Genomic DNA, 22,260 nt, shown 5'->3' with positions numbered 1-22,260 from the left:
CAGGCTGGTGACGTCACATCCCTCCAGCCAAGGGGATTTATTCACTCTGGTTCCAGTTCCAGTTCCAAAAACTTTTATTTCCATCAGAAATGGAGGCCCTCTACTCCCTACCCCTGGTGCGCAGGCCTAGGGGCAGACGCCAGGGCCTCCGCGACTAGATGCAGGTAAAGAGTTGTTGGCTCTCCGCGGCATCTGCCGCCAGATGGATGGCTTTCTTCTGGGTCGCGGGATCCGCGCTTTGCAGAAGGGTTTCCCAGGCTTCTCTACTATCTTTCAATCAAAGGAAGCTTTATTTCATAATTCACAAAAAAATTGTACAAAATATTTGGACCGATAGCCTACATGGCTAGTGTCCGGTCCAATACAAATCAAGTCATTTAGGCAACCACATAAATATGTAAAGTGAAAAAAAAAAGAAAACAGCGAATTAACACAGCAAAAGCATCCAGTGTCCGATCGCATGCAAAAACAAGGCATTTTGGCAAACGTACAAGAAAGGTATACACCGGCATTTTAAGAAACACAGAAACACAAAAAGGAAATCACATGATTACTTGATTATGCAAGAAATATAATTTAGAAGATAGTTTAAAATTTCTGGCAAGCTTTATTTCCAATGGCAATGTATTCCAGACTTTCGTCCCAATGAACTCGATTAATCTCTCACCGTATGTGTTGTGATGGATCGGAAGATTAAAATTACCATTAGCAGCATGTCTTGTGTTGCGAACAGGCAAAGTGAATAAGCTCATCGGGAGTGGAGAGTTAGTTGTTAACATGCAGTTTACTAGAAGGGAGATTTTATAGTCGCGTAGGGCGGAAAATTTTAGTACTCGAACTTCTGCAAACAGATTGTTACTTGGATGATGCAATGGAGAATATGTTATAATCCTTAGTGCTCGCTTCTGTAACCGTTGCAGAGGTGTGAGATAAGTTGAGTATGTGTGGCCCCATGATTCGCAGCAATAACTCATATGACAATGAACGAATGAGAAGTACAAGCTTCGTAATATGTTGCGAGGAAAGTATTGTCTAGCCTTAATAAGGACGTAGCAACCAAACGCAGCTTTATTACAAACGCTGTTCACTTGATTCTTCCAGTTAAGGTTATTGTCAAAGATAACACCAAGATATTTAAATGAAGGAACTGATTCGATTATACAATTGTTCAAGGAAATCCTAATATGGTTAAAGTCAACGTTTCTTCTTCTTGTATGGAAGACGACATATTTAGTTTTCGCAACGTTCAATGTTAATCTATTGTTACTGAACCAGTTGGAAACAGTCATTAAATCCTGCCTCATGTCGTCTTGCATCGCAGAAACCGATTTACCTGTGAATATGAGGGCCGTGTCGTCTGCATACATGAGAACCTGCGAAAGCGAGACTGAACCTGGAAGATCATTTATATAGATGGAAAACAGTAGAGGCCCCAGGACAGATCCTTGGGGTACTCCGCATTTTATATAGCTATATGTAGATTCAAGGTTGTTAATTACCACTTTCTGTTGTCGACCTGATAAGTAACTGGTGAAAAATTGCAGTGTGTCATTAACAATACCATAGGCGGCTAGTTTCCTCAGTAATATTGGATGTGATACAGTGTCGAACGCCTTCTTCAGGTCTTTCCTTCCCTCACCCCTGGGGAATGTACACACTGCCAAACTATATGGTCGAGGGTCCCCCTCTCTCCACATTTTTTACATTCATCTTCTATGTCCTCGTCTTGTAGGACGTGTGACGCCCATACCGGGTTTATGAAATTTCCGGCCTGTAGCCTTCTCCAGGTTACTGCCTCTCTGTTCCCGAGCTCCTTGTCCGGAGGAGGAACAGTTCTTCTCTGCAGTCTGTAATTCTCTATGAATTCTGTGTATGTTTGTAGTCTCTCGCCTAGTTCCTTGCAATCTGGCGGTTCCGTTTCTGCTCGGAGGTAGAGATCGCGAGCTAGAAGGTGCGCCGCTTCATTGCCTCGTGCTGACGTATGAGCTGGTGCCCATATTAGGCTAATTTTTCTATTCATCTTTTTCCGCGTTAGAATCCGCACCGCTTCTGATACGACTCTACCTCTTCCATAATTGTAGATGGCTGTTTTACTGTCACTTATTATATAGTTTGCCTCTGTTCCCACGCAAGCAAGCGCTATTGCTACCTCTTCTGCTACTTCCGAATTGCGGCTGCGTATCGTAGCTGCTGATATTGCTGTACCCTTGCCATCCACCACTGAGGCTACAGCTGCTCCCAGTCTACCGCTCGCCGCATCCGTGTATGCTACCCTCTCCTTATTCATTTCGTAGAAGCGTCTCATGAGGGCTTCGGCTCTCTTTTCCCTCCTCTCACTGTTGAAGGTGGGGTGCATGTTTCTCGGAAGTGGGTCTATTCTGAGATGTTCCCTGACCTCCATCGGGATGTCTTGTTTTTGCTGCATGCCTCTGTCTGCCTGCAATCCTACCATGCCTGAAATGGCTCTGCCTGTATATGTCTGGCTAAGTCTTTCCTGCTGAGCTGTTCTGACCGCCTCGGCCGTTTCCTTCCACGTGTTGTGTATCCCCATAGCTAGGAGTCTTTCCGTTGAGGTGCTTATGGGTATTCCTAACGCTCGTTTGTAGCCCCTCCTAATGATTGAGTCCAACTTATCTCTTTCTGGGGCCCGGATGTTAAGGTATGGTGTAGCGTAGCTGAGTCGACTGATTATGTATGCTTGCACCAATTTTATTAGGCTCCTTTCTTTGAGTCCTCTCCATTTGAGCGTTATTCTGAATATTCCAGTTACTTGCGCTGCATATCCTTCCAGTTTCTTTATTGTTTCATCATTGCATCCATTTTCCTGAATTAAAAGGCCTAAAATTCTTATCCTGTCAACCCTAGGCACCGGTTTGCGCCCGTGTGCTGTGCGATGTCAGTGCACGTTAAAGATCCCCAGGTGGTCGAAGCTATTCCGGAGCCCTTTACTAAGGCACCCCTTTCTTCTTTATTCTCTCAGACCTTCCTTTATCCTTTCCCTTACTGCGCGGTTCGCGTGTCAGCCGAGATGCGAGACAGATACAGCCCCATTTCCTTTGCCCCCTCCAAAAACACAATTTCTTTTTCAATTTGGAAGCTTTCTGACATTATCTGCACGGTTTGCGTATCGTATGGAACCGGATTTGGTTCCATATCTCCGCATACAATGAGCAATAAAACAGTTGTAAATATCACCGAAGCTACATTATATATATATATATATATATATATATATATATATATATATATATATATATATATATATATATATATATATATACACTGTCTTGTGTGAGCGCCTTTAATGTACTTTCGAAGAAAGAAAGATGTTTAACGAATAAAAAAATGGCTACTACTATGTGTGTGTCAGTATGGCTATCTATGGAAACCGCCAGTCGCTCGACCACAAACGTAGCCAGGGAGATGCAGCTTTTCGCTTTCGACCAGGGTTAACCAGAGCTAAACCGGCAGCAATTTTTACGTGCACTGACATCGCACAGCACACGGGCGCCTTTGCGTATCGCCTCCATAGAAACGCGGCCGCCACGGTCGGGTTCGAACCCGGGTACTCCGGCTCAGTAGCCGAGCGCCCTAACCACTGAGCCATCACGGCGGGTCGTACATGGGTAGTGCATTTGAATTTTGAGGACCGGCAGACGAAACCCGTGAAGACGTCAAATTCGACCGCAGCGAGCGGGATCGATTTCCGATAGAGGCGAAAGCTGGAGGTCCATGTACTGTGCGATGTCAGTGCGCGTTAAAGAACCCCAGCTAACCGAAATTACCGAAGCCCTCCAATACGGTGTCCCTCATAGCCTGTCATATGTGAGATATGTGAGACAGTTAGTGCGCCATTACACTTACTGCGTAATGATCCTACGCGCGCGCATTGGCTGCGTGTGGCCCAGGGAACGACAAGTGCGTCACGGAATCGCGACGAGTGATGTGTGTGACGGATGCAGTGCAGTGGAAACACTAGAACACCTACTCCTTCACTGTGCCGCGTTCGCCGATGCTCGTCGCGATATGCTCGCGGCCTATAGGGCGCAGGGCATACTACCAGACTCCATCAAGACGCTATTGTGGCCGCAGGGCAGTGCGCGCACTCGTGAGCGAACCTTAGTGAGCCTCTGTGCATTCCTCGAACACACGGGCTTCACGTCCCGTCTGTTCTCCGTCAGGTAGTTACACGCAGTGACCGAATGCTCCGCGAGTGCTACCTTGAACGATTAATAACTGGACGTCACACTCCAGTTGTAACCAACACAGTGCTGTGCGCGTGTGTTTTAATTCCTCTAAAATGAACTAATCACGCGCACAACCTGGACACATTTCTTATTGTGTAAATAGTTTGTACATATTACCTCTCCCCCTATCCTCTCTTCCTGTCCCCTCACCTCTCTTATTTCATTTCTCCATTCTGCCTGCTATCCTTTATTTCCGCTTCCCCAGCTCAGGTGCTTCAGTATCGATGGCAGATGCCGGGGCTAGCAAAAATCTTTTCCTTCCTTTTTACTATTATTTTTAATAAAACCACTACCACCACCACTGCGCCATTTGCTTCCCTCGAAACCAATTTTCATATTAAATTTAGCTGTACTGTGTGCGCGATGCCAGTGCACGTTGCAGCACCCCAAGTTGTCGAAACTAATCCGGATACTTTTTGGTTTTTGTTTTGGGGAAAGGAATTGGCGCACTAACTGTCTCACATATCTCGCTGGACACCTGAACCACGCCGCAAGGGAAGGGATAAAGGAGGGAGTGAAAGAAGAAAGGAAGAAAGAGGTGCTTCCCATATTTGTTCTTACCCTGCTCGGCCTCAAAGAAGTTTAAGTGTTTTCGGTCCAAAAACAGCATAAGAGCCTTCTGAAGTTGACTTTGAATTAATATTTTTTCGCGCCTTATAGACAGAGAAAAATACCTCCTCAATAAATTATTCATGCGCGAGAAGAAATATCCAAGCTAATGCAGTTTCATTCGGTTTTAGTGCACTTGCCTCTGTTATATGTAATAAAGTGGCTAAAAAATAAATACGCGAGTGGCGCGCGGTGCAGTACAGGCTTCATTGGTCTTCGTTATGGAGGTGTGCAAATTTTGTCGTACTTCGCAAAATGAGAAGGTGCACGTGAATGGTCTTACAAAGTTACGAAAGCGAAGGCGTCTGACCGGCTCTCTGGGCCAGATCCGTGGCGGTGGTGAGAGATGTATGCGTTGGCGTTTAAAACCTGGCCCAAACGCGCCACTGGAGCAAAGTTAAGGGATTGCACTCCTTTATCCCTTCCCTTATGGCGCGGTTCAGGTGTCCAACGATAGATGAGACAGATACTGCGCCATTTCCTTTCCCCCAAAACCAATTATTATTATCACTCGTCTGCTTATGAGCGAAAATGCGCAAGCATTTCCCTGTCCTATTTCTTCCTAAATTTTGTAGCCCGCATTACGGGATTACAAACGGCCCGTATTACAAACGGCGTGCCGCAACTGCCTACGCGGAAGAATATGGCACACCGAGCGCTCCGCATGCTCCGCCTCGGAGACCACACAACACAACGACAACCAAACGAAGAACCAATTAGGCATACGATAGTATGGACGCCGGGACACACGGGAGTGGCACGGAACCAAGAGGCGGACAGGATAGCTCGAGGGTACACTTATTACCGAGCAGCCAGCGTAGGCGACCTCGAGGGGACCGAACCTGAACCCCAAGACTATTCGGCGATACTAAATTACTATAAGGGCTGCAGAAAGCAGTATCCCCCACCGCATAGCTCCCTTAGCAGATATGACTCTATCGCGTGGAGGCAGCTACAAACGGGCTCGCACCCGAACCTAAAAGTACTCAGCAAAATGTATCCCACACAATACAATGACAAATGCCCCTGGTGCCGCGAAACACCCACGCTGTATCACATAACTTGGGCATGCCAGTAGATAGACATGGTACCCGTTATACCAAACCCGAGTGCGGAGCAATGGGAGGGAGTGCTCTCCAGGGATCGCCGGGTCGACCAAGAAGGTCTGATTCGGCGAGCACAACTGGCTGCACCATCCAGCGGAGCCCTCGACTAAGGGCAAGCGACCGTTGTGCAAGATGATGGACGAAGCCATCTGAAGACCGCAGAAGACCAGCGGATCTAGAGCTCAATAATTAAGTTTTTCATTCATTCATTCATTCATTCATTCATTCATTCATTCATTCATTCATTCATTCATTCATTCATTCATTCATTCGCCCGTATTGGCCATCTGTCTGCGCCTACTGCGCAAGCGCGAGTTTCGCCACAGGTGCGCCGCTGCCGACTCCGCCGACTCGCGCCCTACCCCCGCGCGTTGACGACACGACTAGCTATGCGCCTTACTGCGAATGCGCGTGTTGTTCAATGAATACGGGAGGCGATGCGCTCGGCCGACAGTTGCAAGCCATGGAAGAAGAGAAGCATTGCTCACTGCGGCAGCAACGTAGGCTTCGGGAAATGAACTCGACGGACCCCGAAGTCGTTGCTTGGTATAAGGCTAGCCGGGAGCGTGAGAAGGAGATCCAACGAGCCAAGAGAGCGGCGGAGACTCCAGAGGAGCGCGAAGCGCCATCGCCAAGCGGCGCCGAAAGGATGCGGAATGGTAGATGGAGAAGCGGCTACACGCTTTTGCTACGTATAATAGGCATAGCAGAGCCAAGCCACCGAAAATTAAAAAAAAAAGGTTTTTGGGGAAAGGAAATGGCGAAGTAGCTGTCTCACATATCGGCGGACACCTGAACCGCGTCGTAAGGGAAGCGATAAAGGAGGGACTGAGAGAAGAAAAGAAAAAAGAGGTGCCGTAGTGGAGGGCTCCAGAATAATTTTGTGTCTTGGCCACTCCCCCGTAGTGGGTATGTGCCAGCAACGTCTGAGGCCTTCCTTCCTTCCTTCCTTCCTTCCATAATTTCGACCACCTGGGGATCTTTAACGTGCACTGACATCGCACAGCACACGGGCGTATTAGCGTTTCGCCTCCATCGAAACGCGGCCGCCGCGGTCGGGTTTGAACCGGGACACTCCGGATCAGTAGACGAGCACTCTAACCATTTAGCCACCGCGGCGGGCAAGCAGGAACATACGCACCAATTCTGGACAACAGCATTTTTAAACGGGGAAAATGATATGAACGCATTTTTTTCACATGCTGAAGAGAGTCCACTATTGCAATCAATAAATCCGCATATCTCCCGTCGGCAGGCTAGCATTTTTTTAATTAACGTTTTTGCTGTCGTCGAAAATGTTCCCATACGTTTCCAATATGACAGTCTTACCTGCTCGATGTGAGCGATGCTAACAGGCTAAAATAAAGATTTGCTCTAAACGTCTTATATATGAGACAGATACTGCGCCATTTCCTTTCCCCGAAAATCCAATTATTATTATTATTAAACGTCTTACCCGCTGCGGTGGCTCAGTGGTTAGTGCGCTCGGCTACCGATCCGGAGTTCCCGGGTTCGAACTCCACCGCGGCGGCTGCGTTTTTATGGAGGCAAAACGCTAAGGCGCCCGTGTGCTGTGCGATGTCAGTGCCCGTAAAGGTGGTGGTGGTAGTGGTTTTATTAAAAATAATAGTAAAAAGGAAGGGAAAGATTTTTGCTAGCCCCGACATCTGCCATCGATACTGAAGCACCTGAGCTGGGGCAGCGGAAATAAAGGATAGCAGGCAGAATGGAGAAATGAAATGAAAGAGGTGAGGGGACACGAAGAGAGGATAGGGGGAGAAGTAATATGTACAAACTATTTACGCAATAAGAAATGTGTCCAGGTTGCGCGCGTGATTAGTTCATTTTAGAGGAATTAAAACACACGCGCACAGCACTGTGTTGGTTACAACTGGAGTGTGACGTCCAGTTATTAATCGTTCAAGGTAGAACTCGCGGAGCGTTCGGTCACTGCGTGTAACTACCTGACGGAGAACGGACGGAACGTCAAGCCCGTGTGTTCGAGGAATGCACAGAGGCTCACCAAAGTTCGCTCACGAGTGCGCGCACTGCCCTGCGGCCACAATAGCGCCTTGATGGAGTCTGGTAGTATGCCCTGCGCCTTATAGGCCGCGAGCATATCGCGACGAGCATCGGCGAACGCGGTACAGTGAAGGAGCAGGTGTTCTAGTGTTTCCATTGCACCGCATCCGTCACACACATCACTCGTCGCGATTCCGTGACGCACCCGTCGTTCCCCGGGCCACACGCAGCCAATGCGCGCGCGGAGGATCATTGCACGTTGTGACCGTGTAAGTGCGCGACAGCCGGTGACACTGCCGATGCGCTCACCTCCCGCGATGCGTGGGTCGGGGTGCTACTTTCGGAGATGGTCGTGGATGGCCGCACGCACGTCCTCCAGCGCAAGGGGCAGATCGCTGGCAGGTAGTTGGTGTGCAGCGGTCGCGAGGTCGTCAGCTTCTTCGTTGCCTGCGATGCCGCAGTGACCGGGCACCCACTGTGCACGCACGGCACAACCTCTCTGCGCGAGGCATCGATGCGCGAGCGAATTTCCCGCACTAGTGGGGTACCGCGGCCGTTAGATTGCAGGCGGCTGAGGGCGGCGCGGGAGTCACACAGCAGAGCACTCCTGGGCGGCAGAGGGCCGAGGGTGAGCAGCAGGTCCAGCCCGAGCCGGATCCCCATCAACTCCGCCGTGGTGGAGGAGCCCAGGAAGGCTGTGTGTTGCTGGCTGTGCAGTCGCAGGGCGGGGATGGTGGCCGCCGCAGCAAGGGAGCAGCTGTCGCGGGCCACTGAGCCGTCGGTGTACACGAGGAGATGGTCCTGGAGCTCCTCGTGTATGACGGCTATGGCCAGCTGCTGCACAGCACAGAGGGGTGTGCTCCGCTTTCCCGCGATGCCGACGATCTCTCGCTGTACCTCCGAGGCAGCAGGCCAGGGCGCGCAGGAGCCGTAAGGGGGTGGGCCTTGGGTCAATTGCTCATACTCGAGCAGCGCCGCGCCCATTCGTGAGCGCGGGTGCGAGCGCATACGCTGCAGCAGCGAGCCGCCGTCCGGTGCACGGTGAAGCCGGTCGATGTGATTTTAATGCCCTGCGCGCTGCTTGGAGCTCAAGTGGCCACGCTCCTGCCTCGACCAACGTTGCGGCGCACTGCGAGTTTCTGGGAAGGCCTAGGCACACGCGCAGGGACTTGCGGTGCTGAAGCTCGAGTTTCTTCCAGCACGGCTTGCGCACCGTGACGAGCGGCAGCGCATAGAGCACCGCCCCCAAAGCTGCGGCATTGTATAGCCGCAGCGTGGCTTGCTGGGAGATGCCCTGGCCTCGAGCGGTGAGCTTGTGCACGGCGGCGGTGATCCTCTTCATCTGCAGACAGGCCTTGGTCGCCGCGGGGCGGAAGGAAAGGCGCCAGTCGATGTCCTGGCCAAGGTACCGCACCGATTTACGCCAAGGGATCGGAGTCCCGTCCAGTAACAGTGGCGCAAGGTGCGCGCGCGAGCGCGAAACGCAGGCCATGGCCACCGATTTGTCCGCGCTCAGCGACAGACCAAGGCCGCGCAAGCTGGCATCGATTGCGGTAGAAAGGAAGAAAGAGGTGCCGTAGTGGAGGGCTCCGGAATCGCACCAACTAGCCCAGATGTCTCTTCTACGCGTATCTCCCGTCGGCAGGCTAGCATTTTTTTTTCATGTTAACGTGTTGGTTGTCGTCAAAAACGTTCCCCATTGGCTTCCGGTACGGCAGTCTTACCTGCTCGATTTGAGCGATTGAAGCAGGTTAAAATAAAGGTTTTGCTACGCATTGGAAGAATGGACCATTACCTTCAATATTTCCATAGCACTAACTTGCAATATGCCCATAACAAAAACTTTTGTCCAAGAATGCTGGACACGCAACTGCCATTCTGCCGCGCTTTCTTCGCATCGTTTCTGAGAGACCCACACGGCTGACGTAGCGTGGGGCGTGGATAGGGCGCTCGTGTGTTCCCAGCAAGTGTGGAGCACACTGTAGAGCCCAAAGCGCTCGAAGGAGGCTGATCTTGTAGCATAATGGCTTCTCTAACAGTCCTTTTTGTAGACGTAGTGTTCGCGGGCAAACTTTACAGTGCTGAGACACGACATGCTGCGCACAAACTCAAAGGCTAGCAGCAGCAGATGCAGAATTTCATTCGAAGTGTGTCGGCAACACTTTCTGTCGATTTTGTAACCTGCGCGATCGTCCATAGTTGTTAGGGCGCGTGGCAATTGAAGTCACCAATAATCCGCGGCTTCCAATCAGCGCTCGCTTACGGCGGAGAACGCTGATTAGGGAATCTTAAGAGATGTTATCGCATGCCGGGATTATTCATCGCAGTGAGAGAGCGGCTGATTTCTAAGCATTTTCCTGGTATGCGTCCCGTATAGTCTCGGCAGGGAGAGAGAGAGACTTTAATGAAACAGGAGATGAGTCTCAACACAGGTGTCCGCATTATGGTGAATTGAAGTCTGTGGTCCTCAGCGTCGTTCTGAATGCGCGAAGCACAAGTTCCGTCCTTGAATGGCGAAATCCAAACCGCAAGACCCGAGGCGTGGGCGGGGAGACAGGGTGATCCTCCGCGGAATGAGTTACTCCGGGCCGTCAACTGGAACTTACGTTATCTGAATCCGAATCACCCATTGAAACATTTTCGTTTCGTGGAGCGAAAGAATTTCCTTCGGATTTACGAAACTTGTAGCGCCTGACACGTAACGAGAGCACGAAGCAGACAAGACATGCTCTACGTAGGTATTGTCCTCTACATTCCGTCCTTGGGTGTCAAGCTCTACAAGATTCGCCCTGACCAAATCGCCCTACTGAACAGCTGTTCTTATATCGTTGGGATTGGCGATTGGAATTCGGCATTATTCACCGAGAGAAAACTAGTAGTAGTGGTAGTGGTTTATTAAAATAATAATAAAAAGGAAGGATAACATTTTTGCTAGCCCCGGCATCTACCATGGACACTGAAGCACCTGAGCTGGACAGCGGAAATAATGGATAGCAGGCAGAATGGTGAAATGAAAAGAAACAGGATACGGGATAGATAGAAAGGGGATAGGTTATGTACACAAATTATTTGCACAATAAGAAATGTTGAGAGAAAAGAGATCAGGCAAACTTATTGGACGAGATTGCATGTCGTAATTACCCATTGCAATCACAGAGCGGCAGATTTTTCAGCCCTTTTTGGGTATATAGACAAAGGCTTCTAATTAATGCCTCTAGCATAATTTCAATCCTCAGAAATTTGGGAAATTTATTAGTCGACGAAAGAAAACTACTCAGAAAATTTCACATGAAGACGCGTTAATAACTGATCCTAAGACTACGTTGTACTGCATTTTAATCGCCACTTTAACAGCGTTCATTCCTTCTGAACCTCTTGTAAGTACAGCCTGCGACTTTACGGAAGTTTACATTTTTTTCTATCCAGGGCGTCATTCTCACTCTTTAAAATTAACTGCTAAAAGGGCCCTGATGAAAACTCTGTCCAGTTATTGTTCTGAGTAAAAATTCCTTCTCGGAATCTCTCTGGATATGAAGAAGTTTGTCCTGGAAGCAAAAGACGAATTAATTTCCGAGAAAATTGCATTTAAATATCTTCCCGCCAGTGGAATCAAACTCATGACGTCCTTACCGAGGACTCCGTGATCACCATTTTGAAGTTAATGGGAGCGTAGCGTAGCCTCTTGGATCGGCGACTAAATTGGTGTTCACGAACGCATTTTACTTGCGAAATCGGCCGGATGATGGGGACACCCGTATTTCGATCTTTAATCTTTTCTCGCTTACAACAGCTCCGTTTCCGGTGTGAGTGGTCTCTTTTTGATTAGAACGCGGTAGCCTATCGATACAAGCCAACCTTTATTTCGGCTCAGCGTCTAAGTCTTCCCCCAGTGCGAATAACACAAAATATGCTTCTCATGCGCTATGTAGAATAGTTATTGAAATATACTGTATTAGTTTTATATGTTTAAATCACATCTTCTTCTTCATGCACATAGTGGACATTAGCTCCAATATGAAATATTCAAGCTAATTCATAACGCGTATATGAAACGTGGATATGGAAACGTTAACGACATGGAAACCGTAGAAAAAAAAATGCGCCTACATGGAGACCACAGATATCTTCGAATGATTTCCATATGGTAAGATTTCTTTGCATTTATAATTTCATATGCGCGGCTCCTAGGGAACGTTTTAGCATTGATAAGGTTATGAAGAAAGGAAATGCCCTGAAGGTATCTCATTCTGTGTACGCAACTGAACTGGGCCTCAAGAGAAGTAATTTCATTTCATTTCATTTCATTTATTGAAGCCTTAAGGGCCCGTGGGCATTACATAAGGCGGGGGCAAGAACAGTGTGTACAACATATGGTACCAGCTCAACAAAAACAAAAAGCAATGAAACGAAACAAAGCAAAACATTAAAATTAAAACATTAAAATTAAAAACATTAAAGGAGATAGTAACACAGGATCAGATTATTTGATGAAGCCGAATACATCACGTAAGACACAGGTGATTCGCTAATTCAGTGCGGAAAATTGCTCGATCTGTGCAAGAAGCAATATTATCAGGCAGGGCATTCCATCGGGCTATTGCATCTGGGAAGAATGAAACATTCATAGCTGATGTGCGGCCTTTAATGGGAGCTATGGGATGAGTGTGGTTTAGGCGAGGGGATATTCTTGATGGCGGCTGCAGCAAAGGATGCCTGTTAATAGGGCGGTAGAAAAAGGAATGAAGGAGGCATAGGCGTGATACGATGCGACGTGATTGGAGACTTGGGAGGGAAAGGGCTCGTTTTAGTGCAGTGACACTACTATCACGCGAGTACTGTGACATGATCACGCGAGTACTGTGACATGACATGAAGGTGACCTTGTAAGAGCGGTTAGATCCCGCTTGCGCTCGCGGCAGCTGTCAGGTCTTCCCAAGCGTTTGATGGGCCTACGGTGCGGGAAGCAAAGAAGAAGCAAAAGTATGGACAGCGAAAAGAGTGCAACAACAACAACAACAACAACAACAACAACAACAACAACAACAACAACAACAACAACAACAACAACAACAACAACAACAACAACAACAACAACAACAACAACAACAACAACAACAACAACGACAACAACAACGACAACAAGAGTGCATATGAAAAAAAAATCATTTAATGAACAGAATGAGTCGGGGTCAGTTGGGTGGACCCTCATTCCAGCAGCCGATTGGTTTTTGCCGCCGCTCCTGCCCGGTTCACCAGCCAAATCTAGTCATCTGAATGCGAGCTGGGCAGCGCCGCTTCTTCGGCTCATAACATGCTCTTACCATGTGACATAAGCTAGCCACCTATCTTCAGAAGGGGCAAGGCGGATTGAGCGAATTTGGGAAAATACAGTTGAATTTCACTGGGTTAATATAAGTTTGTACTTGACTGCAATTTCCTATTTAGATTTCTCCTTGATTCCTATTTAGTTTTTTTCCAGTTCGGTGTATATAGTTTCATCGTTAATCTCAAATGCTGGAGTAATTCTTTGTAGCAAAGAGGTCATTGCAAAATACACTCCCTGTAGCTAGAATAAAAAAAGAAAGACTGCATACTCGACATCAGCCCATATCTGATTTTTTTTATTATCGAAATGTAGAAATTAGGTCTGAAATAAATGAAGTTACACCACTTCCCCTTTCTTTCAGGCAGGAGTTAAAAAGCGCCGCCTGCGCCAAGGACTACGCGACTCGCTGCCTGCTGGGGTTCACCCGTGGCGCCGCCCTGGTGGCTGTCAACGCAGTCGTCGAAGAGCTCGAGGGCAAATGCGACACGTCGCACGCCGCGCACAAGCGTAAGGGCTGGCCTTCTAGAACACTCTTTGCCAATGCACGCCTATGGAATATCTGTGCCCTTCCAAGAAAGTACAGGGAATAAAAAGAACGTTACTCTTGTGCTAGGTGACGGGCTTGACATGTTGTCTTATAGAGACTGGCTTTGCTGCAAAATAGCCGGCAAGTACCGGCTAGCCAAGTGTGTTGGGGGCGTACATTGTATCCGGCTCATCAGAGAGAAGTTTCAATGAAAAGGAGATTGGGTGCCTTTTACGACACGGTAGCATTTCAGTAAGATGCCTCTGGGAGAATTTCCTGGAGACGCCCCTGGATGTCGCTCTGGTCGCGTAAACTGAAGTCCAGGGAAAACAAACTATTTTTGGAGTAATCGCGCAAGAGCAGGAAGTTAACTGAAGAGCTATCAAGAAAAATATACTCGTAAGGTAGACGAGTGCGAAGCGTGTGGTTCCCTTGCAAAGGCGGGACTAGCATTGCGATTGCTGCCGGCAACTGCTTCGCCGTAGCGGAACATGATGTAAAAACAAAACAAAAACATCCCCATGGCTTTTTCTTCAACTCGCCCATATTCGCGGTGACATTTGCCGGTGCTTTCTACGCGAGTTTAGCACCTTGAAGTAGTACGTAGTGTTTGTTTATTTGTTCAAACGACTACCTGCGGCCCACGCGAGCATTATTAAAGTGAGGGGGGGGGGGGCGTAGGAGGCCGCCATTTAAATAAAGGCTATGCTCGTAATCAGTTAATCGTGCATAGGAATAGCGATTGACTGTACGAAAGGAGAGTCAACCTTGATGTTTTTCACTTTCATAATGCAGGATACTTCCAGCACGTGAAGTGCATGAACCAGGCAGGTGAGAGGCTGCACGGCTGCGTGAAGCGGTACCAGCAAGACCTCTACGTCGCTGCCCGGAAGGCGTCTCGGAAGCTCAAGATACCCTACGCTTGCTGGCAAGTTACGCGTGCTTTCTTTGCTCACGAAGGTCTCAATATGGAGCAAAGCTCAGTGGCAACTTCATGCAGTGATTCTGTGCTATAGTATCACAGACAGTTCCAAGAATGGGCAATATTTTTCTTATTTTGTGGGCATTCCCCTGAAGTTCATCCATCGGTCATCCGAAATTTAAGTACAATTCATAATATAAAGAACACGACACCTATAACTGCCCTTCTCCACCGTTTTCTATTTTTCAGTAAAAACTCATGCAGCAGTGTTTTACTGACTTCCACAGCGTATGCATCCACACTAGTTACGTTACCACTGAACGCTAGGACAACAAGGATGGTGACCATGCCTGAAATGCATCTAGCTGGATGCTGCCACGTTCTGAAAAATGTGCTTAATTCTCTTTTCCCACTTGTGACGCACTGCAGATGAAATACCATCTTGCGCATAATCCTTTTGACAGGGGCGCTTTCTAAAATGAACATGCAAAAAACCAATGTAATGGTCCACAATCTCGCAAGGGAACAGCAGTTCACAATTGTTTGCGAGGTGCTGGAAGTGGTCAAGAAATATGTCTACTTCGGGCAGGTAGTGACCGCTGATCCGGATCATGAGAGAGAAATAACTAGAAGGATAAGAATGGGATGAAGCGCAAAATGGCAGGTTCTCTCAGATCATGAATAGCGCTTTACCAATATTCCTCAAGAGAGAAGTGTACAACAGCTGTATCTTAGCGGTACTCACCTACGGGGCAGAAACGTGGAAGCTAACGAAAGGGGTTCAGCTTAAGGACAACCCAGCGAGGCATATGGAAACAAAAATGACAGGTGTAACGTTAAGAGACCGAAAGCGGACGGAGTGGGTGAGGGAACAAACGCGGGTTGATGTCATTTTAGTCGAAATCAAGAGGAAGAAATTGGCTAGAGCACAGCATGTAATGCAAATGCAAGATAACCGCTGGTCCTTAAAGGTAACGGAGCGGATTTCAAGAGAAGGCAAGCGTAGCAGGGGGAGGCAGAAAGTTAGGTGGGCGGATGAGATTGACAAGTTTGCGGGCATACGGTGGCCGCAGCTGGCAAAGGATAGGGTTAATTTGAGAGGTATAGGAAAAGCCTTTACCTTGCAGTGGGCGCAGTGAGGCTGATGATGATGATGGTGGTATGCGCATATATTACCATGAAGCATAATTTTTGGCCGCACACAGGAAGGTACAAAAGCTTTTAGCGGAACCCGCAGCCATCACTCAATGACAAAACTTGAATGCAAGCGTAACAGGGCTTCAAATGTATAGCCCATAAGGACAGATGTGATTTGTGTCTCTAATAAAGGTGGTAGGCGTCTGAGGACATAAACGCAGCTTCCTTAGAAGTCACCACGTACAACTTTCTTAGAAGATGCTCTGGGCAACAGCGCTGCGCCTCGGGTCAGCCTATGACTAGGAATGAGCAACACGGAACATGCCAATAACTGTTGTGAGCTCTCTTTGGCATTACTATGCCCGCCATAATAGCGGTGGTGCAACTTTGGCGAGATAATGTAAGCGGCTCATCAGTCTGCTGCAGTTATCTCTGCCCGACCCGAGTGGAATAGTGCCAATAAGCACATAGCGTCGTCGACACTTTTTTCCTCACCGTGTTTACGAATTGAATACCACTTTAGGCATCACAATCAACTGGGGCATGTGCCTTAGGTTATAGTGGCCGAACGTACCCGTTAACCTCAGAATTGCTTCGATAGGATGCAGCCGCTGACATATAATCATGACAGTTATAGTTGTGTCCACGTGCAGGAGTTTTGTAGCAATAGCTACATTACAGTAGCATTTCGAGCCTTCAGCGTGGTGCGGAGCAGCTGCCGGCGGCGCGGCGCCGTGGCTGGCCACGTGGTTGATCGCGTGGTGCGGAGCAGCTGCTGGCGGCGCGGCGCCGTGGCAGATCACGTGGTTCGTCACGTGGTTCAGAGCAGGTGCTGCTGCTGGCGGCGCGGCGCGTCGGCGAAACCGAGCTGCAACAGCTGTGCGCATGCGCCGTGTCAAGTGGGACGAAGATGAAGAAGGGACGCCCAGCGAATCGGAGCGGCGGAAGACTGAGTTTGAAATTCAACTGAGCGAGTTCCACCCGACCTGCTGTAGCTATCGCGTCACTACGGGTTTAACCAGAGCTAATCCACCGCCAATTTTTTTACTTGTGTGTACACCAGTGGCCGTTAAAAAGGAACCCTTTGTCGCATGCGCGAGTACTGTAACCAGAAGAGAGGATTCTTTGTGCGAGTTAAGAGGAAACTTCTAAACCACCACTTTATATCAACGTCACCGTTGTTAGCCGTGTAAGAGGCAAAACAAATTAGGACAACATTCCTATTTTCGTGTTTTTGCTATTCCTATTGTTTCATTAGATTCATATATTTTCCTAGTCTGATTTTCGTTTCCGATATGTTCCTATAAATTCCTATTTATTCAAGTGTATTCCTTTTTTTTCACGGCAGATGAAGGAGGCGAGGATTGTCGCCGTTACAGAATCTGAAGGTAGTATAATAGGTGCGGGTGCTCTGAGCTGAAGTCATTCTTCAGCTTATAGTGAAGGATCTGGATAAAGTAAGATTTAACGGCGCGCTTTGAAAAGAAGACAGCGTTTCCTAAGTGACTTGCAAATTTTGTGTCGTGATTTAATGCACCTTGCGTGAGTAAGAAAACAAATGATATTTTTATGCGAAAGTTACTCGCCGCATAAACACATTTCTCCAACAAGCCGCATTTCTATTTTTCTGGCCTATTTATTTATTTATTTATTTATTTTACAGGTACTGCCAGTCTTATTATCAGGCCTTAGGCAGGAGTGGGCAACACAAATAAACAACTTCAAAACATCAAAATCAGCAAACAAGACACAGGACGTTGAACAATAAATCAGTACAAAAACAAAAACACAAGATGCTATTTACAACATGGATGTCATTTTTTTTCGGAGGGGGGGGGGGAGGTACATGTCACTCAGGATTTATGCGCAAGTGCACAGAGGAATGACGAAACCGTTGGGCAGTCAACCGTGTCGGCGGATAACGCATTCCAATCGCAAATAGTGCGCGGGAAAAAAAGGAATTTTTAAATGCATTAGTCCTGCACGAAAAATCTAGGACTTTCTTGGTGTGATATGAGCGCGTAGAGCGGCGGTTAGCTGGCAGAATGTATGAACTTTTGTCTATTCCCAACTGGTTATGATAGAGTAAATAGAAAAATTTCATCCTATCCCGGTAACGTCTTAATGTGAGATTTACCAGTGCTGCAGCTTCTAGAAGTAATGATGGTGACGTGCGCCAGCTGTATGAGTTAAAGATGAACCTAGCTGATTTTCTTTGAACTTTCTCAAGTTTGGTAACATTAGATTGTGTATGTGGATCCCAGACAATCGCGGCATACTCTAGGACAGGTCGGATAAGTGTTTTGTAGGCTAAAATTTTAATTTCAGGTGAAGCGTTCCCTAACGTACGCCTTAAAAATCCAAGTTTCTTCATAGCTCTATTGTAGGTGTGTGTTGCATGTTCATTCCACCTAAGATCTGATGAAATAATAACTCCCAAGTATTTGTAACTGGAAACGACAGTTAAGCACTGGTTGTTAATGTTATAAGAACCGCTTACTTGGCTCTCAACGAAATGACAGCATGGAAAAGAAAACACGCAGTGCAACAATGGCCCTGCAATTCTCCTGTCTTGATTTGCATCGCTGTGGCCTTCCATCAGAGATGAGGAGTGCTGTGGGGAACGTCAATCAAGCGCCGTGACTTCAGCGATGAGCGATTGTTTATATACCAGAAAATATTGGGAACCATAAGCGGACGCACCGTTCGCAGGAGACGCAAAAAAAGCGACAATAGAATGGGAACGGTCAGCGTCAACATTGCTCTGGATCAAGGGACGAATTACACTCATACCTAGACGAACCTATAATGATACAAAAAAAAAACCTCGATGAGACACTTAAGCTCCGCCTTAAGAGTATAACGCGATAGCGTTGATGGGTTAATCATCATCTGCTCAAAACTGGTCAGTCTCTAAGCTTGTTTACATTCATAGATCGCTAGGAGTCCTCATACCGCTCCTGATGCAGTGGCTAAAGAGCAACTGCATTTGTTTTAGAAATCAACGAGCTTAAAAGGGCGGAATATATGAAACTTGCAGTTAAAGCATGAGTAGTCTTTTGGGGCTGATATTTTAAATAGCGTCGCAATCGCTGATTAAAATCGCGACGCCCTTCAATCTTCTACGAAGTGCACAACGCCAAGGGCGGGGAGAGAGACGCACGATGACGTCATCGAAAGTATCGGTACATTTCCAACACCCAAACACCTGCTATGAAGAAAAAAAACTAACGCCTGGCGGAAGAAGAGGGCATTATTGTATCAAAAGTTCATAAACGTGAAATCAGTATTTTACTCCTGGGATATTTTGAATTTATACGAATAAATTGAAGAGGTATATCGTTTTCTCCACTACTGCAGCTTTCCTGTGAAGCGTATGGCTACACTCATGTGCAGGCGCCCTATTTGTGGGAATTCGGCTGGACACTTTCGCAGCTATAGTCGGATACAACTTAAGTATGCAGTGAAGCTCCGCCCACATTCAGCACCATCGCACGGAATTCCTCCAGGACCAAAAAGTAGCGCGTTGTTAAAGCTTTTCGTGCAACCTAAACAAGAAGCCTATCGAAAGAAAAATACCATAAGCTCTAGAATTTTGATATCTGGCTTAATGAATAGAGAGAAACATTAAAAGCTGATTTCATTTACTGTAATACAGGACGCCGCGGACCTTGGCCCAGTGCTGCCAACAGCTGTTTTTGAAGTGAAAAGCTTCACTACTCTAGGTAAAGCAGTCGTCGCATAGGCCGGAGAATGACCTTGAACGACCTTCAGCCCCACCACGCTAGCCGTGTATGACCATATGTGGTACAGTCATGGTGTCGAACCGCTGATCCCTGACCATGACCTATGACCTTTAGTTGACCTGACATCCGATGGGGTGATGTGAAGCCACGTGATGACATCCGATGAGGGTGCCGTAACACCACGTGATACCACGTCATAGTCACGTGGTCGTGTGAGTATATAGAATAGAACGGCTGTGGCGAGCGTGTAGCTGGGCTGCCATGGACGAGCCTCAGACGCTTAGCAAGCGTGCTTGCGTTTCGCTGAATTCCGGGGTTAGTCAAGTTAAGCCACTGCAAATTTTTAAAAGTTGTATCCTACTGCAGTATGTACTGGAAGCTTTAAGGGATTCTGTGTAGTTATAGAAATTCTAACTTTGAGCATTTAACGCGGCGGTGAGGAAACACTAGACACCTTTAGCATACCATGTACCATGTTACCGTAAGCGTTATCGTAGTACCGGGAGCCCACCCACCGCCAATGCGCATGCGCATATCGCCTCGGCGGCGCCAGATGGCGCCACGTACCCGCAGCTGCACGCACTCAACCCGCATCGGGACCAATCAGCGCGTGCTCACTGGCAATGGCTGGATCCCGGTACTCTGGTAACGGTAATACGGTACACGGTATGCTAAATGTGTCTACTATAGACACCTTTAGCATAGCGTGCACAGTGCTACCGTTGTCGGTACCGGAGTATCGGGAGCCCGCGCGCTTTCAGTGCGCATGCGCAGATCGCCTTGACGCCGCCAGATGGCGCCAGGCACCCGGCAGCTGCGAGCACGCCTGCAGCATCAGGACCAATCGGCGCGTGCTCACAGGCGGTGGGCGGGCTGCCGGTGGTCCGGTAACGGTAACACGGTACACGTTATGCTGAAGGTGTCTAATATCTCCACCATTCAATCGCCCAGTTTTGCATCTGTTGTCCACCATTTGCCCCTCGGTCGTTGTCTCCCTGCAGCCAGTACTACGAGTTCTACTCCTGTTGCGAGGAGGCCCTGACGGAGTTCTGCAGTGACCCGGACGCCGCCCAGTTGATGCGAGACACGGCGGAAAACGTGTTCGGCAACGTGCTGAGCGTCATCTGCGGGCCCTTCCAGAAGGACTCGACACACTGCCTCTCCCTGGAGGCCCTGCCGCAAGCGGGGCCCAACGACACCGTGCCAAAGAACTTCATCTCCCCGCTCAAATCCATCGTGCTGTCGGTCGGCTGAATCGCGTCGCGAAGGGATTTAGACGGGGACGTAAAAGGCAGAAACATTCTAAAGAGTTTTCTCCCCTCCCCCTTCTATGTTTTTCTGCTCAAAATTGAAGGCAGAAAAAACAAAACTAAACGTGGCAAAAGGCGCCCGTGTGCTGTGCAATGCCAGGGAACGTTAAAGATCCCCTGGTGGTGGAAAGTACCGGAGACCTTCACCACTGCACCTCTTTCTTCTCTCACTCCCTCTTTTATACCTTGCCTTACGGCGCGGCGTGGTTTGGGCGTCCACGTAGAAATGTGAGGAAGTTGCTGCGCCATTTCCTTTTCTAAGAAAACAATTTTCATTTTCAAATGTGCGATGATCGAAAAGGTATGAATGTATGAAGAGAGATAGGGAGAGGCAGAAGTATAGGTATATTTACCAAAAAATGCATAGACGGCCGATTGCCCCGCCGCGGTAGCTCAGTGGTTAGGGCGCTCGACTAATGAGCCGGAGTTCCCGGGTTCGAACCCGACCGCGGCGGCTGCGTTTTTATGGAGGAAAAACGCTAAGGCGCCCGTGTGCTGTGCGATGTCAGTGCACGTTAAAGATCCCCAGGTGGTCGAACTTATTCCGGAGCCCTCCACTGTGGCACCTATTCTTCCTTTCTTGTTTCACTCCCTCCTTTATCCCTTCCCTTACGGCGCGGTTCAGGTGTCCAACGATATGAGACAGATACTGCGCCATTTCCTTTCCCGCCAAAAAAAGCATTTATTAAGGCCGACATATTATTCTATGGACTGCTGTTTTGACCCTGGTGAGAAGGAGAAAGTAAGAAAGAGGGTTGTGATGAATGACTATGAGGATAGCAGAGAGGTGGGAATATATGCAAACATATAATTGCTCCTGACCACATCCGCGAGCCGATGTCCGTGTGAACAGCGCAGCTAACCACGGAAGGGAAAGTGGTACGGTTTTCATTGAACACATAATCAGAGGAGCGTGAACTGAAGTACTTACTTGGGTCTTGGAATCAGAGCTGAAATTGCACAGGAGATAGCAGATGACGTCAGAGAGTCACGTGCGACATAAGATGCGATGGCCGCAAGTGACGCAGGACAGGAGTACCTGAAGGTATGGCTCTATGAGAGGAGATAGGCATCAGGAGAAAAGAACTTAGAACCATTTTCCTACCTTACAGCGGAAGCTGTTTATGAAAGGAATTCCGCTATGGAGCCACGCATGACTCGCGTCACGGCTGGAGGCGCCAGCATGGTATGGCGCTGTAGGCGCTCGCGTCGGAGACAGCAAAGCGAGGACGGAGCTAACGCGAGAGAGGTAGCAACCGATAGTGCTAACGTTGCGCTGCGGATGGAGTCCAGCGACTGGGTGAGGAGG

The 22,260-nt window shown here is 48.2% G+C and overlaps 1 protein-coding gene across 1 annotated transcript in view; it reads left to right on the top strand.

The window, feature by feature from the left end:
* LOC144135400 (uncharacterized) overlaps nucleotides 1-22,260 on the top strand; it is a 34,552-nt gene extending 12,292 nt beyond the window's left edge. Inside the window, exons 3-5 of the mRNA XM_077668064.1 lie at nucleotides 13,672-13,817; nucleotides 14,632-14,764; nucleotides 20,643-22,260. Of these exons, the coding sequence (XP_077524190.1) occupies nucleotides 13,672-13,817; nucleotides 14,632-14,764; nucleotides 20,643-20,895 (532 nt within the window). The 3' untranslated portion in view covers nucleotides 20,896-22,260. The remainder of the gene's footprint in view (nucleotides 1-13,671; nucleotides 13,818-14,631; nucleotides 14,765-20,642) is intronic.

This window comes from Amblyomma americanum, chromosome 5, assembly GCF_052857255.1.
Source record: "Amblyomma americanum isolate KBUSLIRL-KWMA chromosome 5, ASM5285725v1, whole genome shotgun sequence".
NCBI lineage: Eukaryota > Metazoa > Arthropoda > Arachnida > Ixodida > Ixodidae > Amblyomma > Amblyomma americanum.
The sequence above is the reverse complement of the archived record's forward strand: the minus strand, read 5'-3'. Positions and strand labels throughout refer to the sequence as shown.